Consider the following 12,917-nt stretch of genomic DNA (forward strand, 5'->3'; position numbering starts at 1 on the left):
AAAGTTTGGAAACATATCAAGGGGGAGTGGCAGTAGGAAGATGATGACAAGGGGAAGAGTATAAACTGCTGACCTTACTGTGCTCCAAGTGTGTATGTGTGCATGTGCATGTGTGCATGTGCATGTGTGCATGTGCATGTATAGTCTTCCTTCTTTTTAATTCCTCTGCACATTTCTTTTCTCTTTTGTCCATCTACCTAATCACATGAGTACCAATCAAGACTTATATTAAGGGTCTATGATTGTTTGAATACAGTGCTCTGGTTATGTCGTAATGTGTCTAAGGAAGAAGCAATGGTCATACCACAGTGATACCTGGCTTGGAGACATTTTCTCTTTTGGTATCTATGGGGACATGTCAGAGGAAGGCTTGGAAAGGGAGTGTTGTGTTGGTGAGTTGTGGAAAACACTTGTCTCTGCACTGTGTCCTTCTCTTCCTACTTCTCAATCATGGCTGTGCTTCCCTCCCATGTTTAGGTTTGACTCAAGTATTGGGCCCCTCCTCTTCTCTGACCAGTTCCTGCAGCTCTCCACCCACCTGCCAAGTGCTAATGTGTATGGTCTGGGTGAGCATGTGCACCAGCAGTACCGGCATGATATGAATTGGAAGACCTGGCCTATGTTTGCCAGAGATACAACCCCGAATGAGGTAAGCTTTTAGGCTCCTTCCCTCTGAATATCACAACCTTAATCTTGAGGGTCACATGGTATAATTGTTTAGAGTGGAAATCTGGAGTGAAACTTATCAACTATATGATTTGCGGCAAGATGAAACTTCTTTGGGTGTTTGGTTCCTCATCTATAAAATTGGGGTCTTGACATGTGCTTACCTAGCTCATTCAGGGAGTGTGAAACTTAAGTGGGGTTCATATACTCACCTCATAGTTGGTGATAAGGGTTAAATGACTGAAAGATATAAATTATCTAGAAGCATAAGTGTCACATAGAACACGATCAATAAGTTTCCAATTGAAATCAAGTTAAGAGCCCAGGGTAAACTGTTTTTCAGGCGGCAGAGACAGCATCTAATCCTCACTCTGGTTCACTTAAGCACTTGTTTCACAAATATCTATCAGAAAAGTGGAAAATGTGTTGAGGGAATGGTTTATATGGAGCAGCTGGTGTTGACCTAATCCGGAGTTTTAGACCTTTGCTGGCCATGGTGTAAAGCATGAACAAGACCAAGGGGCAGTGTGGACTTTCAGCCCCAGTAGGGCTCTGTATGGTGGTTATTTATGTTAAAACTCAATAGACCACTTGCATATAAGGTTAAGTTGGGATCAGGCAAGCCTCTTTGAGAAGACGCGTTCTACGAACTGTCGTTTCAGAACTCTTATCTTTTCATATTTTAACAAAGTCAAGACCTCCATATTCAAACTTGGATTGCCACTTGTTATCTTCTGAACAGAGATCTGAACTCACACAGTTCACTGGCATCTTCATGGGCCACGATGTGATATTTAGACTAACCGTAAATGCTTATTTTCCAACTGTCTTCTACAGGAAGGGAATAACTTGTATGGTGTGCAGACGTTCTTCCTGTGCCTTGAGGATAATAGTGGATTGTCCTTTGGGGTGTTCCTGATGAACAGCAATGCCATGGGTAAAGGACAATGGAATAGTCTCAAACAAACAAGCGCAGGATGAATCAGTGACCCCTTTCCAGCTCTGTGTTTAAATGCGGGAATCCACCTTACAGTCTTTAAAGCATGGCTTTGGGAGGGTTGTGTTCTCTGGCTTTATGTCCTTACCTTCTTGCCTAATGGAATCTGTGTGCAAAATGGTTCTTCTGGCTTCTCAGCTACACAATCTGTTGCTTGCATTGGAATGTTTGCTGTTACAAAGTTCAGATAACCCTTCCTTTAATCTACTGTAAGACAGGTTCTTGAGCATGATCCCCCCCCTTAGTCCTACATTAAATGGTCTTGCCTGACAGTTCTAGTATAGTCACTACATAGGAAGAGAGATATATCAACATCTCCCAAGGCTAATGATGGGCCTAGGATATTTAGTCTTACCTTCCAATCAAGAATTGTTGGTTTAGATCAGTGCTACTCAAAGATATGGTTCACACAGCAGCCATGTAAGATGAACATAGACCTTGAGAGTAAGCATTGATTTAGCATCCAAAGGTCTGCATAAGTCTTTTTTCACAGTCAATTCTATGCTGTTTTGTAGATACACCATTCAATAGAATAACTCTTAAATTTTATTTTCTTCTATTTTAATCTTTTAAGAGGTTACCCTTCAGCCTACCCCAGCAATCACATACCGCATCACTGGAGGAATTCTGGACTTCTATGTGTTTTTGGGGAACACACCTGAGCAAGTTGTTCAAGAATATCTAGAGGTAAATATGAAATCATGGTTATGACTAAGGGGATCCTATGTAGCAAATACTTAAGACATGTAAGCTTATATATATATGAGCTGATACATTTAAGACATAGGACAGACTTCATCTATGCAATGGGAATTTCTTTATAAAGTGTTTATGTTATTAAAAACTGTGAAAGAATATAAAGATACCCCAAATGTGGCCTTACTTGTAAGACGAGATGTACAACTTGATTAACATTGTAACATTAATGAATCAATGCACTAGAAACTGAATACATTTTGTGCCCTAAACCAATGTATCAGAGGACTTTGTTTTAAAAAGTATTGTGCTGATGAGATGATTTAATTGGTAAATTGCTAGCCACATGAGCAAGAGGACCTGTGTTCATATCCTCAGCACTTATGTAAAAGGCAAAGTGCACACCTGTAATCTCCCTGGGGTGACAAGAGACAGGGGAATTCTTGGGATGAGCTCACCAGCCATTAATACAGTGGGGCCAATCAGTGACCTCCAAGTTCAATGTCAGAGAGACCCAGTCTTAAAATTAAGACAGAGAGCAGCTAAGGAAGACACGCTACATAAGCCTATGTCTCCCCCGCACTCCCATGCACCCTTACCGTATGCATGCTAACTTTCATTTAACATATTTCTTGTAGCTCATTGGACGGCCAACTCTGCCTTCCTACTGGACACTTGGGTTTCAGCTCAGCCGGTATGATTATGGAAGCCTAGATAAAATGAAAATAGTTGTGGAGAGAAACCGTGCAGCACAACTCCCTTACGTAAGTAAGCTTGAGCACAGTTCCCTGAAATCCAGGGAGGGAAGAACAGGAACAGCCTCTGCCTTCCCCATACTTTCTCTTTGAGGTTTTTTCTTCTGTTTTGGGTAATAACATGATTTTTTAAATGTATTTTGACTACTAAGAATTTGTCATATCAAAATGGTAGTTACTTTCAGTGGGAAATGATGCTTACAGACTGATAAGACAGAGAAGGCAGCAAACTGGTTTCTGACTACTTGTTGCCAGTTTTATTAGTTCATTTTTCTTACGCTCATAGTGGTCACTGCATTTTCACAGAACTCAACTTTGAGCTCTCAAGTTAACTTCCTCTTTAGCTCAGGTTTCAGCTTATGCCTCTCTATGCAGATTTATTGCCTTATATATTATTTTGGTTAGATTGTTTGGGCTCAAAAGTATCATGTCAGAGGTTGACTATTAAGGTGATGTGCAGTTACTCCGAGATCCTAGTATAAGCTTGATTCTTAGGTTTTGGGTCAGGTAATGCCTAATTCAGGCCTCCCATTTCCCTGTTCCTTATAGTTTAATATATTTTAACAAGTATTTCTTGGGGACATTGAAAAAGAGGAGATATTTCTAGATTGCAGAAAGTTAGGCAACACGCGCGCGCGCGCGCACACACACACACACATACACACACACACACATACACTCACACCAGTCCTCCCACACATAAGCACACACACACACATACACACACACACACACACACACACACACACACACACACTCACACCAGTCCTCCCACACATAAGCACACACACACACACACACTACTACAAACTGGTTCAGGCCCAAGTTAACTAAACTGGCCATTTTTTTTCTACATATGAAAAATTGAAGCTAAATTAGTGAAGTTGCTTGATTTTTAACCATTTACTTAGCTTGTTGGTGACAGAATTCATAGTTAAGTTGATTTAAAAAATCAAGCGACAGGGTTGAGGTGCATTTGTTTTGCACTAGTGTTTTGGTTGCTGACCATTAGGTAGTGAACAGGATCTGTTTTCCTACATACTGTGGTCATTTTGTATTTGAAACAGAACTTTGATAGATATTTTGGAATTGGGGAGGAAAATGTGAAAAATATAATGTAAAAGAAGTGAGACTGAGAAATCTTGGGATGATGAGGGGAAGGCAGTGATTAGAGTTGTATAAGACATTTGGGTGAGTGGTCAGCTCTGATTTGGCTGAAGATCTGGCCTTTCTTGTCTTCTAGCCCTCAGGACTATGTCTCTGGGGGTGAGAAGGAATAACAGACAGAAACAGTGGAGGCAGAACTGAATTAAGGAAAAGTAAGCACAGCCAACACAGTAGTGAGAATGCCAAGTGTCTTCTGGACTTATTTCAAAATCCCATCCATTTAGCTGTGCATGGTAGAAGGAACAGGGTTACCAGTTGTGATCTCCAGCACCATGGCTGCTCTCTGCTCTGCATGGTTCTTCTTCTGTACAAACAGACATTTCCTTCCTGGGTAATCTGAGGAATGGAGGAATAGGCTTTACTGTTGTACAGCAGTGCAAAATGTGAAAGGAACTACTGAAATAATTTAGAGTCACATATGGGTGTCAGTCTTACAAGTTCAATAAAGCATAGAGTACATGTTATACTTAAGTGTGCTTTGAGTGACTAATTTTGAATATTTCTATTATAGTATTTCTATTATACTGTAATGGAAATCTAGGTATCAAGAAGACATAGAAAATTAAAAAATAAATCTCTAGAGTAATCACATTCCCTTTTCCTCTCCATGTCCTGGTCACAGACACAGTCTGAACATTGGGCACCAGTATTTTCAACTGGGGAGGGATAAATGCCTATGAGTTGTAGTAGTGATAACAAAAACAGCTATTGGGATAGTGAATGAGGATGAAGGCAGAAGAGAAATCCCTGCCCTCTATTTATCTTGGGCATAGGGTGAGTTTTATTTTGATAGCACCAGTGATTTTTTTCATAAATTGTGCAGTTGATCTGATTGCACGGGTGGGGCTGAGTCTTGGGAAATAATAAAGTTCATTTCTCAAACCGCTCTGGGAAAAAGTGTATTTCAATAACATGGACTGACAGTGCTGCATTTAGATCACAGCATAGCAGAGCAGGTGGCTTTTATCTTGAATAGTAAAGGTCAGAATTCATTGGTTTCTGCAACGGGGAAACGTGTAGTTGGTAAGTTGTGGATGGCTGTATTCTTTCAGGATGTTCAGCATGCTGACATTGATTATATGGATCAGAGAAAGGACTTCACTTATGACCCCGTGAACTTTAAAGGCTTCCCAGAGTTTGTCAAGGAGCTACACAATAATGGACAGAAGCTTGTTATCATTTTGGTATGTGCTTCTTTTTCCCTCCAAAATCACGCGTTTGCTCGTCTTTTTCATCATGTGCCCCTCTCTCGCCTTGCCATCCAAAGAAATGAAAGTATTTTAAAGCCTTCACTGGTTATATTATTTTATTAGTGACTCTTCTGAAGTCCAGACTTTAGCTTAAAGTAGGTTTTTTCATTATGTGTTCCCTTTTCTTAGGATCCAGCCATTTCCAACAACTCTCTCTCAAGTAATCCCTATGGCCCATATGATAGGGGTTCAACAATGAAAGTCTGGGTGAATAGTTCTGATGGCAATGCACTCATTGGAGAGGTAAGAGTGGAGAAACAGTGGCTCTGGCTTTGGCTGGGTTTGAGTGTGTTTGGATAAGTATGTGGTTTTCTGGTGCATGTTCAAAGGACGGGCATACTGAGGATAAATTTTTCTTTGCATTTTCATTACCAAATACCTACCATCTACCCTAGCTCTGACATACTTTTATCAGCCAGATCCCATTAAATGGTAACTCATTTATGGAATGTTCACCTCATCACTCTGTCCTCCCATGTCACTACACTCCTCTGTCTCACAATGCTCCATCGACACTACTTGGCAAGTAGCACTAGTCACCTCCTACTAGGAAAATCCAATGAATATGGGTCATGCCCCTCAAAGAAGTTTCTTGTCAAAGATTAATATACTTATCACTTTAAAAATAATTTTCCTGAAGGTATTATCATCTGTTTTACTTTCAATATCCTTGCCTACCTTTCATAGTATAGTGTCTAAAGGAATTGAATAGAAATAGAATAGAAAAATGTAACTAGTTTTCTCAGGTGGCCTTTTATTTCCTCTGAGAGTGATTCTCTAAGAGAGTTTAGTCTATGCTGAGAAGATTTGTGGCTTCTACAATCTCCATAATCACATTAAGAATTCTTACATAACATTCTTTGCTAATTCTACATTCATTTAATTTATTATTTATGTTTTCTTTTTTTGTTTCTCACAGGTCTGGCCTGGAACAACTGTGTTTCCTGATTACACCAGTCCCAACTGTACTGTTTGGTGGAAAAAAGAAATTGAGCTTTTTCACAATGAAGTGGAGTTTGATGGAATTTGGATTGTGAGTTTTAAGACTTGTATTCATAGAGACATTAGTAGTGTATAACTCTGGCTATGTCTTTGAGACATGAAGTATACAAAAATGAAAATAAAAACAGGTGTCCCACAATCCTTACTGTGTCATAAAGTACCCAAATTGTTCGATTTTCAGTTTTAGGCTTTTTAAAATTTTGACATGATGACAGATGAGGCAGTACACAGGTGCAGAATGCCATCTGGCTCTGTTAAGAAGTAATATCTCATAAATCAAATGAAAAGGAATGTAATGCAGGTTAACATTAAAAATGTTGAATAAAATTTAGGTTTACAGTTGAAATTTTTCTATTTATAAAAGAACTGTAGAGGATTCACATAATACAATCAGCTAAAAAGATAACAGCAAAAATCCCCCAAAGACGGATACACTGTCCCCCACCCTCTCTCTCTCTCTCTATATATATATACATATATATATATATATATATATATATATATATATACACACATACACACACACACAGAGGTAGACTCACAGTTCTATTTAGGCACACAAACACTATAGGTTGAAATATATGACAGCAAATAAACTGAAACTTTTGATAATATATTTGGGGATTGTTTACTTTTAGAGATTATAAATATGCATCTTTTTAAAGTTATTCTAAGAACTTACTCTGTGAAATTTTCAGTGGGTAGAGAAGACAAGAAATCTATTTTTATCACATCCATGGGCTACTCTTAAAAATAAATATCTATACTAATTTTTCTGATTACTCAGAGACAAAACATAACAGTAATATTATAAACATTGCATCCTACTTTGCCTAATAGGTTTTGTTCTCTGTCTGGTAGGATATGAATGAAGTCTCCAACTTTGTTGATGGTTCAGTTTCTGGATGTTCCCAAAACAACTTGAATTATCCCCCATTCACCCCAAGTAAGTCATTGTGGTCAGCTTGATTAACATGGCACAGTTTGTGTGATATTTTCAATTTAAAAGGATAGGTCTGAACCATTATGAACATTTGTACATAATGTTACAGGGGAAGGAAAATGTGGGTACTACATATTGAAAACTAGGAAAGAGTCTCAATACACTGTTCATGGTTCTCCAAAGAGGCACAAATTCTCAATGGGTGGTATAGTCCTTCTGTGTCCAGCCCATTTCATTGTCAGGAAGAGTACAAAGCACATAAGATACTGATTCAAGAGGCTGGTGGGTAGTGCCACTCGCAAGATGAACCTCATAGGCCAGAGCTTACATGAGATACCAGGAGGGTAACCTTGATTTTTGGGTGAGGGATCCTTCTGGTGCTGTCCACAGCTTGAAGAGTGGGCATGGGAAATATAGTCAAATTAAGACAGACGTCTGGGGATAAGGTTGTGGAAACACAGTATTAATTGTAGCTTGACAAAAGACACAGAGCCAAGGAGAAAATTGTATTTTCATAAAGGATGGAACAAAACTTTGAGGATTACAACAGCCATGGTCACTTCAATCTGATGACAAAGTAGGATCTTCAGGCAGATGTAGGTGAGAATCAAATCATTTAATGGGAGAGCAAACTGTTCTCACTTAATTCTTTCAGGGATAGAAGCTATTTATAGTTTTCTTAGCGGCTTTAGGATTGTCAACTGGTTTTTAGAAGTATTATTAATTTAGCATTAGCACATAGAATGGATTTCAAAAAGTAGGTCATAAGTAAATATACTTTTAAAAAGCTATTTTAGTAAATAGAACACACAGACCATTTCTGTGGGATCCAGAGTGATACAGGAGGAACAGATAATGAAACTAAGACTAGAAATCGCTCTATGCAAATATGATCAAGGGCAAAAGGAGTCAGACGTTAAATTACATGTTCACCCGATGTTTCCTATTTTGAGTCACATCTGAAAAAAAAAAAACAGATGGAAATTCTAGTTGAATTAGACTATCTTGTCTACCTCTGAGAATTAGGGGTGTATGGATGACACAATGTATTTTTGCATAAGAAAACTACATCAACTAGATAATCTCCTGATGATAAGAACACAGCATGTTTGTTTTTAGGACGGCCACATCTAAGGCCTGCCCAGTGCCGCCATCTTTGTAGGTTATACTGTAGTTAAGAAGTAAGTAATCTGCATGTAAGGTTTTCCCTGACTGGTAATTCATTGCTGTTGTGGTTGCAGAGGTCCTGGATGGGAACTTGTTCTCTAAGACTCTCTGCATGGATGCAGTTCAGCACTGGGGAAAGCAGTATGATGTCCACAATCTGTACGGCTATTCCATGGCCATTGCCACTGAAGAGTGAGTCCATTCTTATTATGAACTTATATCTGATCAAATTATGGATCTGTTAGAAGCTTGGTGACTCATATGTAGTAATTGTTAAAAGTCTAAATAAAAGATAAACTGGGGTTGGGGTAGTAGTCCTGGACAGATGGTTCCCCAGACAAAAACATGTTCTGGTCTCCTAGAGGACTTTTATTTGGTTCCCAGAACCCATGTTGGGTGGCTCACAACTGTCTGTATATCCAGTTTCATGGAATCAGATTCACTCCTCTGGTCCCTTCTGGCACCTGCTTGTAATGTGCATATATCCAATGTATACAGATACAAACACACATATACTTAAGGCTGTCACAAATGTTAAAAAATATGGCTATCATTACGGATGAAAAACTGGCATGTAGAGAATAAGAAATCCAACATGTATTTGAAGAATACATAAAAAATAGATAACAAATGAGTAAACGAATGAATAGAAAATCAGAAGAAAACTATTAAGAAATTTATCTAAGGTCAAGTATTTAAGTAATGTAAGCAACATTTAGGTCTTTCTAGACTAATGCGTTTTTATTTAGGATACCTTTCACGTTTGTTTTATGAAATTCATATACCTCTAGTTTTCAAACCTTTCAATACTGCTTTTGAAGTTGTAGGAAATTATGAGTCTAATGGCCTGTATAAAACAAAGCTAAAGAAAACATGAATATATGTCACGGTACATTCTTTTAACAGTCGCTCTAACAAATTTTGGAGAAAGGAACGAAGGAGAATGAGATGTTTTTGTTTTACTATTCGTGCTACTGTTCTACCAGCTGAGCTCCTCACTGACTCCTAACTCCATCCCTTCCCAGAGCCGTGAAGACCGTGTTCCCAGACAAGAGAAGCTTCATTCTAACACGTTCTACCTTTGCCGGTTCTGGCAAATTTGCAGCCCACTGGTTAGGAGATAACACTGCCACCTGGAAGGACCTTCAGTGGTCCATCCCAGGCATGCTTGAGTTCAACCTTTTCGGTATCCCAATGGTGAGTCCTTTTGCCAAACTCTCTTATGACTCTCAGTCCCCATGAAGCTTCCTTCTGACAGGTTTTCATACTTTGGCCTCATTCTTTATCACCATCACTGGGGCTCTGGTACCATAACCTCATTGCCTGCGTTGCCTGATGCAAAGATAAAGTGCAACCCTGATAGCTCCTGAAGTATTCTTAAGTGTCTGACACAGAGAAAGCACACTAGTTGTCTAGTCTAAACCAGACACATGCATACATGGAACACACCTTTATAACTAATCAGATGCATGCATACATGGAACATATTTACGTAACTAATCGGGTGCATGAATACATGGAACTCACCTAGGTAACTAATTAGATGCACGCAAACACAGAAAACACCTATGTAACTAGTTCCCAGATGAGCAAACAATCATACAGCATGTGTTTAGTCAAATTCATCAGATACATTTATTGAGTGCTTACTGTTTACCAGATGCTAAATGAAATATGGGTGGTACACAAGAACAGAATACAGAGGCACACATGTAAACAAATAATTATGGCAAGCCAGGATAAAACCCCAAAGGAATGCACATATTAAGCACTATGAGATACGCTGAGAAGGATATTTATTAATTTGATATGATTATAAGGTACGGAGCGAGTCAGGGGAGGAGGTCAAAAGACTCCATATAAAAGATAGTACTTAAGTTGTATTAGGAGAACCAGAGAGAAGCTCGTTTTAAGAACACAAAATAATCTCAAGCAAAAGGAACTTAAAGAGGAAGGTAGATGTGTCTCTAAGATCAGAGTGGAAAACTGGAGCAAGGGTAGATTGTGACCGGGTTTAAAGATTTGATAGAAGGGATGGCAAGGGGACTGGAGAGTTAGGTGATGTGAGTGACATGATCAGAACTGGGCTGCTGAAAAGGATGTGGTCCAATTATATTATTGGTGATAGCAATGACTGTCCCTAAAAAGTTACGGTGCTCCATTTGTTTATTAAAATGAGACACCACAGCAGGAAAGGAGTCACCTAACAATAATGTGGACATGGGCTAAATGCTGATTCTGGCCACACCACGTTAGCCTTCTGGGTAAAAAGCTTTGAACAAAGTTCAGTTAAGAAGTCCCTGGTAGGAAGCAACTGAAAGGGGTGGGAGTGTCATAAACATGCTGTCCATGTGTCATCATAGGTAGGGGCCGATATATGTGGCTTTGCCATGAACACATATGAGGAGCTGTGCAGGCGCTGGATGCAGCTGGGGGCATTTTATCCATTTTCCCGGAATCACAATGGCCAAGGTTACAAGGTAAGTCAGCTGGGAAGTATAATGGGGTGCATTATAACTGGATCTGTTTGTATTCCCATCATGAAATCTGTTGAGCCAGCTTTATAATATACTGCATGTATGCTGATTTGGGACCCACTTGCCATGAATAAGGCTTGTTGATCATAGAATGCCCCAATGTCCCAATCTATCATCAATTCTGTCATTGGGACAAATTTGGTTTTTTAAAACTTAGTTACTGGTTGCTTATTTTTGTGTGAATGGCTTCCTTGGGTCTAGAATCTGGAGACACATATGTAAATAATGATGTTAAGAGTCAGCCTGATGCTGGGTAAGGGTGACCCTGCAGTTGTGAGGCAGAGGGAGGTGAATCTTTGGATTCTAGGCTAGCCTGAACTACAATGAGAGTCCCAGGACAGCCAGGCTACACAGAGAAGGCCTGTTTTAAAAACCAAAAACCAAAAGAAACAGCCCCCACTCCCAGTCAGTCAATTTTTAAGCGAAGGGTTAAGAGCTCAAGATTGAGCCTTGCTCCAGTGATAAAGATCTGTAATCCTAGCTCCTTAGGGAGGTAGACACAGGAGGATCAGGAGTTCAAGACTAGCCTGTGCTAACTAGCAAACTTGTTTTTAAAAGTCCTAGATGAGAAATACAGATAAATACCTTGCTTTGGAGAATAATTTAATTAAATAAGCTTTAATTAATATTTAATATTTAATTTATTAAACATTTAGAGTAATGTAATCAATTAAATAAATATTTGAATGATATTTAATAGTAATTAAAGTAATTAGCTGCTGAGTCAGCAGCTGGCACAACACTAACCCTTTACAAGACTGTTGGAGGAAAGTGTCATGGAATAGAAGGTTAGTTAGGTGTTAGGAAGCTGACAGAGGCTATTGCAACATTAAAACAAAAAATGTAAATCTCAGAAAGCTAAAAATAAAAACAAATGGAAATGATGAGACTTTAAGAGTTTATAAAACCTCTATGCATTCTTCCTACATGGCTCCTTTCTGTAATGAGAATAAAGATGGAGAAACATTTCAAAATTATTTAGCTGAGGCTTAATAAATTAGTTAATTATGCCTCTTATCTGGGCAGCTCTAACGTGTGAAAGAGAGAGGGTGAGTTGTAAGTTGCAATGGCAGCTTATTCAGTGCCATGGTTCAGTTCTCCAGCTGTGTCACTCAGAAGCAAAAGGAAACCGAGGCCCCAGATCATGCAGCATAAAACTCTGTGTCATGCTGCATGGACTCTGAAATCATTGTTGGCACACACAGCTTTCCCACTGTCAACCCACATCTGCAAACTCTTCTTGTCTTTTAGGACCAGGATCCTGCTTCTTTCGGAGAAGACTCCTTGCTGTTGAATTCATCTAGGCACTACCTTAACATCCGCTACACGCTGCTGCCTTATCTCTACACTCTTTTCTACAGAGCACACAGCCGGGGAGACACTGTAGCTAGGCCTCTTCTGCATGAGTAAGTTCTCCTAAAATTCTGTTAGAACTACCCAAGAAAACTATTCAGGGATGTGTGTGTGTGTGTGTGTGTGTGGGTGTGCGTGTGTGTGTGTGTGTGTGTGTGTGTACACTGTAGATCCTTCCCAAGGCTTTGCATATACTGGGCCAGAAATATATGACTTACCTATCCCTCCCAACTCATTTTAGTTTAACTTGGAAGATAATTAAAGCAAGGCTCTGTGCTATGAATATGTGCTAGGATTCTAAGTCTCTAGGAATAATGCTGCAATTTGTAAATAAAAATCTCAAAAATGATCCTGAGAATTCCATTATGTTTACTAGCTAGCTGG

The 12,917-nt window shown here is 39.2% G+C and overlaps 1 protein-coding gene across 1 annotated transcript in view; it reads left to right on the forward strand.

The window, feature by feature from the left end:
- Positions 1-12,917, forward strand: part of Mgam (maltase-glucoamylase) — a 143,785-nt gene that overhangs the window by 21,401 nt on the left and 109,467 nt on the right. The window contains exons 7-18 of the mRNA XM_032906004.1: positions 478-649; positions 1,504-1,603; positions 2,238-2,350; positions 2,998-3,123; positions 5,334-5,465; positions 5,661-5,774; positions 6,451-6,564; positions 7,395-7,479; positions 8,718-8,835; positions 9,669-9,840; positions 11,007-11,123; positions 12,432-12,586. Coding sequence (XP_032761895.1) covers positions 478-649; positions 1,504-1,603; positions 2,238-2,350; positions 2,998-3,123; positions 5,334-5,465; positions 5,661-5,774; positions 6,451-6,564; positions 7,395-7,479; positions 8,718-8,835; positions 9,669-9,840; positions 11,007-11,123; positions 12,432-12,586 — 1,518 coding nt within the window. The remainder of the gene's footprint in view (positions 1-477; positions 650-1,503; positions 1,604-2,237; positions 2,351-2,997; positions 3,124-5,333; positions 5,466-5,660; positions 5,775-6,450; positions 6,565-7,394; positions 7,480-8,717; positions 8,836-9,668; positions 9,841-11,006; positions 11,124-12,431; positions 12,587-12,917) is intronic.

Source organism: Rattus rattus, chromosome 6 (genome assembly GCF_011064425.1).
Source record: "Rattus rattus isolate New Zealand chromosome 6, Rrattus_CSIRO_v1, whole genome shotgun sequence".
NCBI lineage: Eukaryota > Metazoa > Chordata > Mammalia > Rodentia > Muridae > Rattus > Rattus rattus.